Source organism: Girardinichthys multiradiatus, chromosome 14 (assembly GCF_021462225.1).
Source record: "Girardinichthys multiradiatus isolate DD_20200921_A chromosome 14, DD_fGirMul_XY1, whole genome shotgun sequence".
NCBI lineage: Eukaryota > Metazoa > Chordata > Actinopteri > Cyprinodontiformes > Goodeidae > Girardinichthys > Girardinichthys multiradiatus.
Genome location: NC_061807.1, coordinates 8490754 through 8509232, shown reverse-complemented (window position 1 = coordinate 8509232; position 18479 = coordinate 8490754). Strand labels below are relative to the sequence as shown.

Sequence of the window (18479 nt, the reverse complement as noted above, 5' to 3'; positions counted from 1 at the left end):
AATTCTCATTCAGGACCAGTTAGTCATCCACTATCAGAACCAGGTCCAAACTCAATCAGAACCAGGAGGAACTTTCTATCAGAACCAGGTCCAACATTCCTCAGAACCAGACCCAAACTCAATCAGAACCAGGAGGAATTCTTCATCAGAACCAGTTAGGAACCCTCCATCAGAACCAAGTCCAAACTCAATCAGAACCAGGAGGAACCTTCTATCAGTACCAGGTCCAAACTCCTTCAGAACCTGGCAAAAAGTTCCATCAGTACAAGGAAAGAAAAACTCCATCAGAACCTGATCCAATCTCCATCAGAACCAGTTAGGAACCCTCCATCAGAACCGGACACAATCTCCATCAGAACCAGTTAGGAACCCTCCATTAGAACCAGACCCAAACTCCATCAGAACCAGGAGGAATTCTTCATCAGAACCAGTTAGGAACCCTCCATCAGAACCAAGTCCAAACTCAATCAGAACCAGGAGGAACCTTCTATCAGAACCAGTTCCAAACTCCTTCAGAACCTGGCAAAAAGCTCCATCAGTACAAGGAAAGAAAAACTCCATCAGAACCAGATCCAAACTCCATCAAAACCAGGAGGAATTCTCCATCTCGTTCCCCTGTCCATTTATTTTGATAAACATAAATAGAACAGCCCAGCTGCCTGAAATCATCCATAAGGGAAATGAGTTTTTAATTTTATGGACAATTTGGAAAAGATCAGAAGAAATTTAGTCATTTTACACAAGTAGAACTACTGGTATGTTTCTTTAAACTCTTTAAAACATGACCATACCCAAATCTGACTACAACTTTTATGTTTACTGTTTCTTATAGTATGAATTTCACCTCAAGGAATTAATAGTCTTACTTTATAAAGATGTACACATCAATGTGTTACATTATTTATTATTATTCCAACCACTGCTGTTAGTGCTGTTGTGTCTGTTTACTTATTTTTGTCTGGGTTGTTTAGAAAAGCAGGTGTTAACTGATCAAATATTTTCTCAGATCATCTCGGACCAGATAAACTGGCCCACACACGATGATGAGGAAGACATCGAGGTCTCCTTGGAGGATACCTGTAGTGCCTCAGGAGAACATTTATTGAGAATGGTAATTAAAGCTAAGTACACACTACAGGATTTCTCAAACCAAACAAACAAAATCACCTCACACCACAGGAAGATCGGACAATATGTCGCTTGCAAACATCTGCTGGCTTTGATCATAAGGGGGAGATCGGGACAATAAAAGTCCTAATTTTCATGTAGTGTGTACCTGCCCAAATGTGTAATAGTATCTCTCAGGTTAATTGGAGCTCTGTGATGGGGACTGAGCAATTTACTGTATGAAACACAAGTGTGTTTTTCCTCTATTTAAAAAAAAAAGTAAAACTTTGAAAGTTCTCAGATTCACTAACAGCCCAAAGCACATATTATTGTGGTGAAATTTAAAAAAATAAAATAAAACAGAGTTTTTTTTTTCTCTCCTATTGTAGGCTCTTCTAAACAGCTGGAGAAACTTGTGCAGTTCTGGGTGGGCTGGAACGTAGTCCCCAGATCTTTGGATGTTGAAGTGGTGGAGAACAGCTTCCCCAAGTCTTCCCCCTGCTTAAACTCCCAAGACATTACACTGAATACAGCATCTTCCAAACAGCTGCCAATTCAACCGTTGATACTGGTTTTGAAATGATCTGAGCCTCAGTTTAAAAAAAAAAAAAAACAACCACTAAGGATGAGGCTCACTTGCAGTTTATGTAAAGCATGTTTCTCTTTTAGGCTCAGTCCCACTGTTCAGTTGGTGTTCATTTAGTCAAACATTTTTATTTTCCTGCGTTGACTGTGTGGTCAAAATGTCTAAAAAGACAAGAGTTCAATGTTAAAAGGGAGACCATTTATGGTGTGTAAAGTTTTCTTTTTCTTTTTACTTATAAAGGGTTCTGTATCAAATTGTGTTTTGATACAGTTGTCAATCTGTATCAAATAATCTAAATTGTTTTATGATTCACAAAATGTCTGTTTCTATTGATATGAGCATAATGTGTCAAAACAACTCTTAAAACAATAGGACAGATTTTGTACAAAGCTCTATTGCAAAACCATGTGAGTTATAAATGTTAAAAGAAGAGTTCTGCCTTTTTCATTCTCAAATACTTTGCTAGGTTAACAAGTAAACAGACAGTTTCATATATTGTGTATGATTTATTAATTCTTTCTGCACTTGAAACTGTGATTCACTGGAGCATCTCAGATAAAAGATTTACTGTCTCCATGTAAGAATCCAAGATGTCAGACAGAGGGCCATCAGGTTTTGGGAGGCTTTCCACTTCCTGTTCGGTCAGTGGGCGCTGCAGCTGAACCTCAGGGACCACAACATCCTGCTGGCGATAACCAGATGGTCCAGTCCAATCAACACCATACTCCACGTCAACCTATAATTAATGGTAATGAGGTTAGAGGGTCTGCTCAGACAAAATTCATGTAAGACTTGAAAGCCATCTTATTTAATTTTTCTGGGACTTAAATGGAGGTTACTCTTTAAAATAACTCCATTGATCAACTGTAAAAACTGCTCCAGTCTAAAACCAAACAGAAAAAATACAAACCTCTAAAGGCTCCTGCTGTGCATCACGCTGCTGGTAAGTCCACAGTTAAAGTGGTGACTGATTTCCCTCAGAGCTCAGTCGATGGCAGTTCCAGCCATGCTGGAAAACCTCAAGGTGCTTCTGGATGTGAGGGACACAGCACTGGTATAGAGCATAGAGATGAACTTCATTGTCTGGGTTTAGAAGGCCTTATGTCTCAAGGTTGTTAAAAATGGTGTAAAAGAGATCAAGTGCTCCCACATACACATCTCTCCAGAGCCTCTCTATTCTGATTGGGAAAAAGAGGAAAAATGCATATTGTTGAGTAGTTTGGTGAACATTTTTCGGTCTAAGTATGTGGCATATAAATACATTGGGGCTGCTACAAATGATTATTTTCATAATCAAACAATTGCCGATTATTTTGGCAATTAATCGGATCGTACCAAAAACTAGCATATTTACAGAACCAGTCAAAAGTTTGGATACTTTTCACTGAATCTAATGGAAAAACGTATCAAAAATCTTTTGATACACACACACTCCTCAGTGTGATTATTATTTACAGGGGTTGGACAATGAAACTGAAACACCTGGTTTTAGACCACAACAATTTATTAGTATGGTGTAGGGGCTCCTTTTGCAGCCAATACAGCATCAATTCATCTTGGGAACGACATATACAAGTCTTGCACAGTGGTCAGAGGGATTTTAAGCCATTCTTCTTGCAGGATAGTGGCCAGGTCACTACGTGATACTGGTGGAGGAAAACGTTTCTTGACTCGCTCCTCCAAAACACCCCAAAGTGGCTCAATAATATTTAGATCTGGTGACTGTGCAGGCCATGGGAGATGTTCAACTTCACTTTCATGTTCATCAAACCAATCTTTCACCAGTCTTGCTGTGTGTATTGGTGCATTGTCATCCTGATACACGGCACCGCATTCAGGATACAATGTTTGAACCATTGGATGCACATGGTCCTCAAGAATGGTTTGGTAGTCCTTGGCAGTGACGCGCCCATCTAGCACAAGTATTGGGCCAAGGGAATGCCATGAAATGGCCGCCCAAACCATCACTGATCCACCCCCATGCTTCACTCTGGCATGCAACAGTCTGGGTGGTACGCTTCTTTGGGGCTTCTCCACACCGTAACTCTCCCGGATGTGGGGAAAAAAGTAAAGGTGGACTCATCAGAGAACAATACAGGTTTCACATTGTCCACAGCCCAAGATTTGCGCTCCTTGCACCATTGAAACCGACGTTTGGCATTGGCATGACTGACCAAAGGTTTGGCTATAGCAGCCCGGCCGTGTATATTGACCCTGTGGAGCTCCCGACGGACAGTTCTGGTGGAAACAGGAGTTGAGGTGCACATTTAATTCTGCAGTGATTTGGGCAGCCGTTGTTTTATGTTTTTTGGATGCAATCCGGGTTAGCACCCGAACATCCCTTTCAGACAGCTTCCTCTTGCGTCCACAGTTAATCTTGTTGGATGTGGTTCGTCCTTCTTGGTGGTATGCTGACATTACCCTGGATACAGTGGCTCTTGATACATCACAAAGACTTGCTGTCTTGGTCACAGATGCGCCAGCAAGACGTGCACCAACAATTTGTCCTCTTTTGAACTCTGGTATGTCACCCATAATGCTGTGTACATTTCAATAATTTGAGCAAAACTGTGCTCTTACCCTGCTAATTGAACCTTCACACTCTGCTCTTACTGGTGCAATGTGCAATCAATGAAGACTGGCTACCAGGCTGGTCCAATTTAGCCATGAAACCTCCCACAGTAAAATAACAGGTGTTTAAGTTTCATTGTCCAACCCCTGTAGATAAATGTTAGACAAAAAGACTATTACCTTTGATTATGGACACTTCTGCCAACAATATGTGAATTCCTGTTAAGTCCTCTGTTAGCCACCATGAAGCGAGCGACATTTCCCCTCCTTTGTCCGATCTCACACGGGATGGTACACCATAGACGTTAACAGCTTTGAGAAAGCTGCTCAGGACTGTTGCTGCGCGGTTGTTGGTGGAGGCACTCGGGTATACGATGAGGCGACTAAAGCCATCAGTACCACCATGCACAACAATACGCCATCTGAAATATGAATGAATGAATAGTTTATTGCAAACAACAATGCAGGCACAACCTGCTTTGTCTGTGTGTCCAAGCTTTTTGTTGTGTGACACAAAGCTCTGATAAAATAAAGCTTTAGGTACTGTATCTCTATTATCTTTAAGGGCAGTGACAGAACATGTTGCCTCAGTAATCCCATTTTAATTTCACACATAAAATCTTGATGAATCTTGTTTCAGGTCAACACAATCCCAGTTCACATATTTAATATTTGTTGCAGTGTTAATTAAAGCCCTCACAACTGAAAAAATTGATTAATTCGATTTATGGCCTGTATTCTGATTTAAAATTGTGTTTTAATATATCCACCTACAAATCTCAAATGAAAACTGAGTAAAAACCTTGCAATTTTTAAGGTGAGGATTATTCCCTCATACAAAGGTTGCTATGATTTTGTAAAAGTAGTTGAAATCATTAATGCTCTTCAGATACCTTATCAGTTTGTGATTGCCATCTATGTGCCACAAACTGTTTGGTTCTGGCACAGAGTACCTCCTCCGTCTCCGTGGGTTTAGCTGAAGGGTCCGCATCAAAACTCCACGAGGATCCACACGCCGCATGGAATCCTGTACCCGTTGTCCTACAACAGGCAAAAATGGCAAAAAATGACATACTGAAAGAAACAAGTTGAACCTTCGCCACTAACAAGGAATTCTCAATTCCCATTGAATGGGTAATGGTCACTTACTCTGTATGTGGATGCCCTGGTGTTGCAGAATTTGTGTCACTTTCTCATCAAGATCTTCGTCATTCAATGGTGCTAACAGATCATGGAGTCTGGTCAACAAAAACACACACAAAACAAATATGATCACAGCAGAAACAAAACAATGACCTTTGTAATTAGCTCTGTCCTTTGTTTTACCCCATCAACAAAAAAATTGACTTTACTTGAAAAGAAAAATCTTTGCTTGAGAAAAAAAAATACTCCACTGGCCTTAACGATCTGTGCAGCAATAAAATGTTACACAGTCCAAGACAAAACAAAACGATTATAGTTCCGGTCCACAATGGATTTCACAACTGTAACCGTCAACTGGCTACTTCTCATGGGTTAGAGGGCGGTTACCATGACAACAGTGTTTGACCACGGAAAACTGTTTAGTTTCCGCTATATAAACGCATTATTTATAATCAATATAGTTTAAGCCGAACCACTAACATTAATAAAGTAGAACATAAGTAAAAATGACAATCATAACATTTTGTCAGGCAGATACATGTTAGCCTCTGCTAGCGTAAGGTGCCCATATGCTAACCGTCTTTACTTTACTTTACTTTAGCTTTATGATATCCGACATAGGTTTAAACGCCTGAAACGAGAGACTAATTTCAATTTAATTCAGTTTATTCATATAGCGCCAATTCACAACACATGTTGTCTCAAGGTTCTTCACAACAGTCAGGTTCATACGTTCCAATTAATCGTAACAATTGAACAGTTCAGTCAGATTCAGTTATTTATTCAAATTGGATAAAAAGTTTTTCTATCTAAGGAAACCCAGCAGATTGCATCCAGTCAGTGACTTGCAGCATTCACTCCTCCTGCATGAGCATGTAGAGACAGTGGACAGTCAATAGCATTGACTTTGCAGCAATCCCTCATACTGAGCATGCATGTAGCGACAGTGGAGAGGAAAAACTCCCTTTTAACAGGAAGAAACCTCCAGCAGAACCAGGCTCAGTGTGAGCGGCCATCTGCCACGACCGACTGGGGGTTCGAGAGAACAGAGCAGAGACACAAAGAGAACAAAGAAGCACTGATCCAGGAGTACTTTCTATGGGAAGGAAAGTAAATGTTAATTGATGTAGCTCCTTTAGTCGTTTCATCTAGAAAGAAAGAACAGATAAACTCTGATCCAGTTTTCAAGATTAGAGTCTGAAAGAGAGCACGTATAATTAGTTACAGTTAAGCTCAGTCAATCGTCATGTCTAGGAGAGAGACATGTCTGCAGCGGTGTGGCCGAAATGGAGGTGCGTCTCAATGACCTCTGGAGGTAAAATAATGGATGGTCGTCCAGTCCTCCTTTCCTCTGATTCTAGGGGTATAGCAAGATGGCGACCAACTTCCTCCAGACTGTCCAATATAGTGGAGTCAACCTCCACATCCATCTCAGCTTGGAGCTGATTGAAATCCTCCATGACCCGTGCAAAACGAAAATGGAGGTAGTCATTTTGGTCAGTATCATTTGCCAATTACCTTAAATAATTGCCAATGGCTGTAAGAGAACCCTCCATCGTGCCTACCAAAAGAACTTTGGTATCGGAGTCTAGGCAGTAGCAGCAGGATCGGGATCAATTCTAACCAATGGTGCTGAAGACAAATGTTAGAACCACCCACCTCATTAACATACGGAGACAGAAAAGCAGAAATAAATAAATGTGGAAATGTAGAAATACAGAAATAAATGTAGGAAGAAATAAATAAAAGTATAAATAAATAAATGTATGAATAAATAAACGTATAAATGAAAAAAATTATAAATAAATGAATGAATAAATACATAAATGTATAAATACACAAAAGGGAGAAAATAAATGAATAAATAGATGAATAAATACATTTATATGTGTATTTATTTATTTTTATATTTATTCATTTATGCATTTATATATTTATATGTGTATTTATTTCTTCTAATATTTATTTATTTATACATTTATATGTGTATTTATTTATTTTTCATTTTGTCATTTTTGGTCCTTCATACCTTTAGGGACCGTCAATAAATGTCCGAACCAAACACTCGGGAGAAACAAAAATTAATAACTTTCATGTCTTCTAACCCAGTGTAATAAAATTCATGTCAAATCATCATATTAGACGAGAAAGATGTGGTACACTAATTTGTTTTGAATTTAAGTGCATTTTCTATTTTTTATTAATTTTTAATATTACAATTCGCCATTTTTCTTCAATAGCTTTGAGATTATGTGACCAATTCACACAAAATCACTCTTAAATCATCCTACTAGACTGGGAGAAGGAGGCACACCCATTATTTTCTCATTTAGATGCATTTCCTATTGTTTATGAATTTTTTACCTTAAAATTCAGTTTTTCTTCACTAGCTTCCAGGTCATGTGACCCACTGACACAAAATCTGTCTGAAATTGTTCTACTATAACTAAATAACTAAATAACTAACTCTGACTGCACTGTTCAATGGTTAGGATTAATTGGAATGTATGAACCTGACTTTGTGAAGTGACTTGAGACAACATGTGTTGTGAATTGGTGCTATATAAATAAAACTGAATTGAATTGAATTACTAGACTGGATAGATGAGGCACACTCTTCTTTTTTTTAATACTGATTTTAATGCATTTTCTATTTTTTATACATTTTCATCACAAATCATAATTTTTTCAATAGCTTTTAGGTCACATGACCCAATGATACAAAACTAATGTGAACTTATTCTACTAGACCAGGGGTCTCAAACTCAATTTACCTGGGGGCTGCTGGAGGCAGAGTCTGGGTGAGGCTGGGCCGCATAAGGGATTCCACAAAAAACGTTGTTAAAAAATATCCTCAAATGTCATCAACAGTTAATGATTTCTCCAATACATGAACTGTCCTGAACACATGAATGGAACATTGAATGAAGATCATGTACAGTTCCTCAGAACATGGCTTCTCCAGCTTACTCCTTGCTGCCAGAGACGTGACAACGCTTCCTCTCACATATCTGAGCCACATTTGGCTTCAGAGAGGAGGCACTAGAGACCCTCAGTATGGCTTGAAGATGATCATCAGTACTTGGACTTGTTAAAGTTCAGGGTGGAGAAGAACCTTTTGCACAAATATGTGCTCCCAAAAAGGCACATGGTCCGCTTGAACATTTGGGAAAGCTCAGGGAAGCTGGGGGAAGATTCTCTCAAAAATTGCCCATGCTTGTCTGCTTTTCCATTCACCTCCCTAAATGTGGCCTTGAGGTCAGAGTTGCATTGTAGGTCAATAAGCTCCATTTGAAGCACAGGAGGAGTATCTTGCAGAGGTGAAGGGGTCTGCAGAAATTTGAAAAGTGACTGTGCATCTTGAAGTCTGCAAATCTGTGATCAAATTCCTTCTGCAGCTTCAAAATAGTATCAACATACTTCTCACCACTGAATGGTGTGCCTGCATCCACAAGTGCCTTGCATGCTGGGAAATGGCAAAGGTTTGTCTGAGAGAGCTGGGCTTTACATAACACAAGTTTTGTGGAGAATGGTCTTATGTTGTCATAGCCAGTTGTCTTCTCTGAGTTCAAAAAATCTTTTCAAGACATTTCTCCTGCTGAGCCAACGTACCTCAGTGAAGTAGAGCACATCTTCATATTCTGACTCCATTTCCTCTAAAAAAGCACGGAACCTCCTGTGCTTTAAGCCCCTGGATCTGATGTTGTTGATGAATTTCACAACAACAGACATCACGTTGTCACACTTCAGGCATTTGATGCAAAGGACCTGCTGATGGATAATGCAGTGCAGAGCAATGGCCTCTTCTACACCCTCCTCCTCAAGTTTTCTCTGAACAAGTGCCACCAATCCACATAAAATTGACATAAATTGAGAGCTGAGCAGTGTCCGTTATGTCTGCGCTCTCATCAAGAGCAACTGAATATCCATCAAAACATCTGGCTTTCTCACACAAACTATACTTGCAGCCTGTAATATCCATTTTTTTTTTTACAAACTCTCCCTTTTTGAATGGTTTTCCCACCTTAGCAATCATCTCACTAACCACATAGCTAGCTGTGACTGCTGCAGCATTCTCTTTGGTTGCCTTCTTGAAGAAATCTTGTTGCCTCACTAGACATGTTTTAAGGCTGGCAACCCGGTTGGCTGTCTCATCCCCCTGGTGTTTTGCACATTCCTCAGCATGTTTAGTTGAATAATGACATTTCAGGTTGTATTCCTTGTGCACTGCAACTTTTTCAGTGTAAATAAGGCATGTCGGGATGCCCGTGTGCTCAACAAAGAAATACTGCGTCTTCCACCTTTGCTGAAATTGTCTGTGCTCGTCACCCATCTTTCTCTTCACTGCAGGTTTTGGCTTTGACAAAGACATGATGAGGGTGTGACAAAATGTAGTTTATTCCACTTGGCGTCGTTCTGGTTCCATGTTTCTTAGAAGTCTAAGTCGATGCGTGACGTCATTTCCGCTTCTACTTGTCACAACAGCGGCAGATGACGAACAGCCCGGTTGCAGTCGCCTTTCTCCGCGTTTGATTGTGGCATTTGTCGATGGTAGAAAGTACCCGAATGGCGACTGCAAAAAAGGTGACAGCTACCGGACTGTTCGTCATCCGCCACACTGTTGTTACAAGCGGAATGTGCATGAAGTCGGTGTAGCTTAGTCTAGCACCGAATGTCAGGACTTCCTTCAGAGGTCCACTCCCCCTGCGGGCTGCACTAATATTATACTTTCATATCACGGTGGGGGCCACAAGATATCGTCCTGCGGGCCACAAGATATCGTCCTGCGGGCCACAAGATATCGTCCTGCGGGCCACAAGATATCGTCCTGCGGGCCACAAGATATCGTCCTGCGGGCCACAAGATATCGTGCTGTGGGCCGCGAGAATGAGACCTCAGTACTCGACAGAATAGATGAGACACACTTCTTTTAAAAAACATTTTGTAATCACAATTGATCATTTTGATCAAACATAGGATTATAATACATACTGTGATCAGTTGCAAGGTCATTCTCAAAGCTTACAAGCTCCAGTCAAATGTAAAACATTCATTTTAGCAGATCACATCTGCTTTTTTGTCCAGCTTTACTGCATAAGTCTTCAATGCATGAACCAGTTTCTTGGTAAATCTGATTGTGACTTAACCTTACTTTGGAAAAAGAGGGGCCCAGACGTTGTCCTTTCACAAATCAAGGGTCGAAGCGTCCGTCCATCATTCAGAGCTGTGCTCCTTTTGTCCACATCAGCAGTTGACAGGAGAGGAATGTGTGTGATTGTATTTTTTAAGTTCATGTTTCACTTATTTGTCAACATTTACTTCATCTTTTTAATACTGATATCAACAAATGTTCAGATTTGCTGGCAAAGACAGTTTTAGCCACTTTAAATCTTTATAAATGATTATGTTGCTTATGCAGAATATTGCAAGCCTGTTTAATGTGGCTGTCCATGCTCTGGGAGTGGTGTATAAGTATGTATAGATGTCATGTGGTTCACACTCCTTACCAGTTGGTGGCGGTAATGCCTCCTTCAGTTGTTTGCCAACCGCCATTATAAGAAGAAGAAGAAGAAGAGGCATCGTTTGTCATCGGTCACGTGGTTTACTGCATTTACAAGCATTGAACCTTTTTACTCTGTAAACTCCTCGAAGCTTTGCTTCAAATGTTCCATCTCTAGAGTTTGGATCGAAGCCGAGTTATAACTACTCAGTAACTGTTAAAGGATCTTTTGAAGAGAAGCTAACAACAAAGATGTGGAGACAGCAGCTCAAACGGTGGCAGAGTGCAGCAGTGGGAGAGATTTCCCAAACAGCTAAAGAGGACAAAGAAGATCAGCAGCGTCTCAACATCCTGGAGGCTGATTTCAACCCTAAAGTTCTGCTGCACAGATTAGGTTTGTATGTTTTCATGTCAGTTACAGTTTAGGAACATTTTAGGTGACTAATGGATTAGCTTCTTAAAGACCAAATGTTCACCATAGACTTAAAACGGTAAACGCTTCGTCACTCGGTGGGAACGACCCACGTCCGCCATTTTGAGTGGTTTGTTGTCCTTCGACACCGATACAAGTTTGTTTAGAAACTAATTAATAGGGCTGCATGATATACCGCGGTGAAGTTAGTTTAAAGTTGGACATTGGATATTCAAGCTCCGCGGAGTTAGCGGCATCTAGCTGACGGTTGATCCGATTCAGGCACTCAGATTTCGGCTAGCTGCTCTCTGTTGCTCCCTCTTATGACCCGCGGTGGTTCACTTAGGGACCGTCAATAAGTTTCCGAACCAAACAATCGTGGAAAATAAAAATAAATAAATTCCTTGTCTTGGGACCAATTGAAACAAAAACAATAGTAAATCATGCTACTACATTACATCAATGAGTCACACTCAGTTTTATTCCATTTTAAGTCTTTTTACATTTTTTAGGATTATTTTTAGTTCAAAATTAGCATTTTTCTTCAATAGTTTCCAGGTCATGTGACCCACTGACACAAAATCTGTCTGAAATTGTTCTACTAGTCTGGATAGATGAGACACACCCTTTTTTTAAAATTTAATTTTTATATTTTTTAGGATTATTTTTAGTTCAAAATTAGCATTTTTCTTCAATAGCTTCCAGTGACTTGTTGCTGGAAAGTAAATATAAAGGAAAAAAAGTAAAAATGAGGAATGTCATGCCTTCAGTGGTTTAGATGTTGTCCTGGGTTTTGTTGTGACCTATTAGATTAGTTTTTTTGGAGTACTTATCATTTTTCTTCTAGCACCGGATAAATTTCTTACCACAGAGGACTTAAAGAGCTAATTACCTCTATTAGAAAGATTGGATTAGATCCAGCTCTTACCAGTAAAGTCCCAAGGATTATTAGTCATTTGATTTGTTTTTCTGTGTTTAATTTTCTGTATCATTGTAATGCTTTTCCTCATGTACAGCGCTTTGAGTGCCTTGTTGCAGGAAAGTGAAAAGTAAAAAAACTTGACTATTTTTGGTAGGCAGGTTACTCCTGGAAAGGTTCCCTGTTGTTCCACATTGTCTCTTTTTATGGAGGATGGCTCTCACGGTGGTTATCTGGATTCCCAAACCTTTTGAAACGTCTGTAACCCTTTCCAGATGCATAGATTTCAATGACTTTGTTATGAACCAGGATCAACGTGTTATTCATATTCATATTCATATTGGACAACTTGTTTGATTATTCTTTTGATTCCTTTGTCAGAATTCGATTTTATTTATATAGCGCCAATTCACAACACATGTCATCTTAAGGCACTTTACAAAGTCAATTCAATCAAATCATACAGATTTCAAGTCAGGTACATATATTTCAATTAATCCTGACTTTCAAACAGTGCAGTCAATTCAGTTATTTAAATTGGTAAAAAAAAATTCTATCTAAGGAAACCCAGCAGATTGCATCCAGTCAGTGACTTGTAGCATTCACTCCTCCTGGATGAGCATGTAGACACAGTGGACAGTCACTGGTGTTGACTTTGCAGCAATCCCTCATACTGAGCATGCATTTAGCGACAGTGGAGAGGAAAAACTCCCTTTTAACAGGAAGAAACCTCCACCAGAACCAGGCTCAGTGTGAGCGGCCATCTGCCATGACCAACATCTGGCGTGAATTCTATGTCATTGTTTTTAAAATTTATATTAAACTGAGAAAAAGTTGACATGTTCATTGCTTATTATACCTGCTTTAAAACCTGATTATTCCACATAGAAACTAGTTAAAAAGGTTAATTATGCAGCACACTGTAAACAATCGTAGACAAGCGAGATGGAGACAAAAAAGACTAAAATGGTTTCAGTATATGGTTGTTGAGAATAAGTGAACAGATCATGACATAAATCAATAGACATAAGAAGCAACAATGCAAAATAAAAGGATAAGAATAAATGGTAATTAAATCAAAGAATTTAATGTAACCAAAGTACCTAAATATATCTTTATTAAAAAGTCACTCAGTCCAGCCTGAAGTCAAAAAACTTTCTAATATGCATGTTGTGTTTCAGTGTTTCCTGCAGATGTTAAGCAGATGCTGATGGTTAAAGAAGCAGCTCCTGTAAAGCACAGACCTTGTGCTGGCCTACATGACCCAAAGCCCCACCACATAAAGAAGGAACAGGAGGAGGTCTACACCAGTCTGGGGGGAGAGCAGCTCAATGGGAAGGAGGAGATTGATGCCATCAGGTTTCCAGTCACTGCTACTCCCATAAAGAGTGAGGATGATGAACAGTCCCCTCTGCTCTCACAGCTTTATCAAGACCAAATTAAAGGCAGAGCACTTCCAGAAGACATCGATGGAGGAGAAGAATCCATCAGGATACAAGATCATGGAGATGGTTCCATTTCCTCAGAAACTGAAGACACTGAGAAGGATGAAAAGGCCGATGTTGGAAACATTAACAAACCTTTTAGCTTCCCTGAGTTTGCTGAACAATTTGTTCACCGTGGCTTTCTTCAGAAAGACATGATAAATTCAGAAATAGGATCTTTAAGCTCGCTGGATGGGAAGAACTGTTTCACAGAGAAGAAAAATGTGGAATCGCCAAAGAAAGTCCAGACAGGAGTGAAGTTTAGCTGTGAAGACTGTGGTAAAACCTTTATTGGAAAAGGACCTTTAAACAGACACATGAGCATCCACACTGGTCAGAAACCTTTCTGTTGTGATCTATGTGGACAAAGATTTAGCCTAAAAGGATATTTAAACACACACATGAGAATCCACACTGGTCAGAAACCTTTCTGTTGTGATCTATGTGGAAAAAGATTTAGCCAAAAAGGAAGTTTAAACACACACATGAGAATCCACACTGGTCAGAAACCTTTCTGTTGTGATCTATGTGGACACAGATTTACTGAAAAGGGAAGTTTAAACACACACATGAGAATCCACACTGGTCAGAAACTTTTCTGTTGTGATCTATGTGGAAAAAGATTTACTGAAAAAGGAAGTTTAAACAGACACATGAGAATCCACACTGGTCAGAAACCTTTCTGTTGTGATCAATGTGGACAAAGATTTAGCCGAAAAGGAAGTTTAAACACACACATGAGAATCCACACTGGTCAGAAACCTTTCTGTTGTGATCTATGTGGACAAAGATTTACTGAAAAAGGAAGTTTAAACACACACATGAGAATCCACACTGGTCAGAAACCTTTCTGTTGTGATCTATGTGGACAAAGATTTACTGAAAAAGGAAGTTTAAACAAACACATGAGAATCCACACTGGTCAGAAACCTTTCTGTTGTGATCTATGTGGACAAAGATTTAGCCATAAATCAAGTTTAAACACACACATGAGAATCCACACTGGTCAGAAACCTTTCTGTTGTGATCTATGTGGACAAAGATTTACTGAAAAAGGAAATTTAAACACACACATGAGAATCCACACTGGACAGAAACTTTTCTGTTGTGATCTATGTGGACACAGATTTACTGAAAAAGGACATTTAAACACACACATGAGAATCCACACTGGTCAGAAACCTTTCTGTTGTGATCTATGTGGACACAGATTTACTGAAAAAGGAAGTTTAAACAAACACATGAGAATCCACACTGGTCAGAAACCTTTCTGTTGTGATCTATGTGGACAAAGATTTAACCATAAATCAAGTTTAAACACACACATGAGAATCCACACTGGTCAGAAGCCTTTCTGTTGTGATCTATGTGGACAAAGATTTAGCCATAAGTCAAGTTTAAACACACACATGAGAATCCACACTAGAGAGGAAAATGACTAAGGTTTGAAGGCTCAAACATATTATGGTCGCTGTAAAATTTGTGATGTGAAGTGCAAGGGACAATTTGCACAGTTTTCGTCAACCTCAGATATATAGCTACAACTCCTGCATTCAGCACCGTTAACACACCTGCTAATGGATGCAATTTGTGCGTTAAATTTGTGCCTTATTAAGAAAACTAAATCTGTGTTGTTAAGGGTTTTTATATTGAAGAAATGTTTGAAATATCTGAGATGTTACAATACAAACGGCTGGATGTTGTTTTGATGTATTCAATAAAGTTTATATATTGAGAAATACATACACTATCGGTCAATAGTTTTAGATACACTTTCTCACTTAATGGGTCTCTTTATTTTCATGACTATTTACATTGTAGATTCTCACTAAAGGCAACAAAACTTTGAAGGAACACAGTTATGTTGTAAACAAAAAATGTGAAAGAACTCATTTTAAATTACAACTTTATTTTACATTTACAGCTTCTATAAAAGCTATATTTTTTATTTTCATCAATGTTTTTTACTGTGATCACTGCTTTGCTCTCTTGATAACTTACCAAAGGTTCAATGAGAGACAGCCAAAGGTTAATAATTCAGTCATTGCAGCAAAGGGCGGCCATTTTAGGCAATCTAAAATATAAAACTGGACTACAAGGCTGGACTATTGTAATTCTTTACTATCAGGATGTCCACAAAATGCAGTTAAAAGCCTTCAGCTGATTCAAAATGCTGCAGCAAGAGTTCTGATGAAAATTAAAAAGAGAGATCATATTTCTCCTATTTTAGCTTCCCTTCATTGGCTCCCTGTTAAATCCAGAATAGAATTTAAAATTCTCCTCCTCACATATAAAGCCCTTAATGATCTAGCTCCATCATACATCAGAGATCTGATTGTTCCATATGTTCCTAACAGAGCACTTCGTTCTCAGACTGCAGGTTTACTGGTGGTTCCTAGAGTCTCTAGAAGTAGAATGGGAGGCAGATCCTTTAGTTATCAGGCTCCTCTCCTGTGGAACCAGCTTCCAGTTTTAGTCCGTGAGGCAGACACCCTGTTTACTTTTAAGGCTAGGCTTAAAACTTTCCTTTTTGATAAAGCTTATAGTTAGAGTGGCTTAGGTTATCCTGAGCTATCTTCCTTATTTTTTTTTACCTCCGTCTTCTTCCTTCTGTTGGATGGAGTAAGGGGGAGTCAGGTTTAGCCTCAGTTATGGTTGAGGTGCAAACACACCCTCCATTTCTGCTACCTGTATGACCCCTTCTCTTTTCCAATGGTTATAATCAGTCTGACAGAGAGAGGTATCCCAATCCTTGTGGTTTTTAGTATAACAATGACCATCAGTGGGACCCTTTGTGGGGTTCCTTGAGACGACATTGTTGTAAATAAGCGCTGTTTTACTAAATAATCTGAACTGAAACTATCTGTGTAGTTATGCTGCTAGAGGCTTAGGCTGCTGGAGGACGTAATGACCACTTTCACCCTCTTCGCTACATTCTCACACTACTCTCCAATTTTGCATTATTAGGCCCAAGCAGGAAAACTGCAAGAGCCTTTTGTAATCGCAAGAATTCTAATTCTTTGTTTGTTTTTTCCGTTGCGTCTTTGAGAGGCAATTTGGGGACTTTGTCATGCACCAAAACGCGTAAGATTTTACCCAAAATTGTCCCCCGTGTGAAACTCTTCTTCCATAATGTCGTCAGTGGGCGTGGCCAAACCACTTAGCCACGCCCCCAAACGTGAGATCGGCGTAAAGATCTGAAATTTTGCACACTGCTAGAGCTTCTCAAACCAAGAGGGTATGTCCTAAAACGCACAGGAAGTCGGCCATTTTGGGTGAAAGGCCAATTTTTTGCCGTTTATCACTTTTACTCGAACTTTAACAAACTCCTCCTGGGGATTTTGAGCTATTGGCTTCATATTTGGTCAATATGCAGTTAAGGCATGGGGGATTAAAAGTTATCAAAATAGAGAGTTATCGGCCATGTTTAGGGAGCGTGGACAGGGCACGAACTTGGCGTTCGCACCAAAAGTGAAAAATTGCAATAACTTTCCAGAAGAAACGGCAAATCACACCAAAGATGGCATGAAGGACGACCTTCAGGTTCCCAACGATCCTATGGGGTCATATGCTGACATCATCAAAGCCATGCCCCCTGAGAACAAGAAGTCACTTTTTTTCCTGGGAAAGGTCGCTACCTGGCTGTCTACACTCAATCAACTTGAAACTGTGCCAGGTGACTGATAACTAGTGGGTCTAAGTGGGTTGAAGCAAAGTGATTTTTCTATAAAAGGCGTGGCCCTGGTGGCGTGGCGAAGTTGGACATTACACCATGGCCATACGTGGGCTTTAATTTCCACATACATCATCTGATCTGCACCAAATTCAATGTGATTGATTCTAGTCCAGTCCCCAACAAAGATCTGATAACATATTTGGTGGGCGTGGCCTAATTCGTCCACAGCACTCCCTAGAAATTTTAAAATAATCAGCCCCAAACTATGCTTTGTCTGAGGAATCTGAAATTCGGTACACGTATGTAACTGGTCAGGACCTACAAAAAAGTCTCTTGGAGCACTGGTCCAAACCCAACAGGAAATCGGCCATTTTGGATTAAAGTTGCTATTTTGACCCGGTTTTGGGCGTTTCTAGCCCACATATCTGAGTGAACTCCTCCTACAGCTTTTGTATTAGAGACTTGAAAATCACTCAGTATACTCTTAAGGCATTGGGGATCAAAAGTTATCAAAAGCTTTTTGATACATGAAACGTGTGGGTGTGGCCACGCCTCAAAATATGACTTCTCGCCATAAAAGATTAAATTGATATAGCTCCTACAAGGAAAGTCACAGACACATGAATCCTTCTGGGATTGATAGTTTAACACTCCTCTCTGCAGCTTCTGTACTGCTAGCCACCCATTACCCTATTAGGAAAGTGTCTCGCCCACGGCCAAAATTGAATAGGTTAAAAAATAATCTAAAGGAGGAAATCAGGAAAATCTCATAAAAATAAACACAACTCAGACTAAAAAGAAAAATAAAACAATTAAATGTGGCTTACTGAACATAAGATCTCTCTCTTCAAAGACTTTGCTAGTTAGTGACCTGATTTGTGACAATCAGATTGATTTATTTTACCTCACAGAAACCTGGCTGCAGCAAGAGGATTATGTTACTATAAATGAGACAACTCCTACTAATTATTTAAATTTTCACATTCCTCGAAATACTAGGCGAGAAGGAGGAGTAGCAACCATCTTTCAGTCCGATTTATTGATTAGTCCCAGACGAATCAATAGCTACAACTCTTTTGAA

At 39.6% G+C, this 18479-nt stretch overlaps 1 protein-coding gene and 1 long non-coding RNA gene across 2 annotated transcripts; one reads left to right on the top strand and one right to left on the bottom strand.

Moving 5' to 3' along the window:
* Window positions 1–2184: 2184 nt before the first annotated feature.
* Window positions 2185–4679, bottom strand: LOC124880643. The gene is made up of 3 exons (XR_007041400.1): window positions 4445–4679; window positions 2604–2871; window positions 2185–2429 (listed from the first exon to the last, which is right to left on the bottom strand). It is a non-coding gene; the product is annotated as an uncharacterized LOC124880643 (long non-coding RNA).
* A 9108-nt stretch (window positions 4680–13787) lies between these two features.
* LOC124880588 (gastrula zinc finger protein XlCGF8.2DB-like) lies at window positions 13788–14813 on the top strand (the record flags this gene model as incomplete). The annotated part of the gene is made up of 1 exon (XM_047385855.1): window positions 13788–14813. A coding segment is annotated over exon 1 (936 nt), but the record flags the coding sequence as incomplete, so codon positions are not given.
* Between the last annotated feature and the right edge of the window lie 3666 nt (window positions 14814–18479).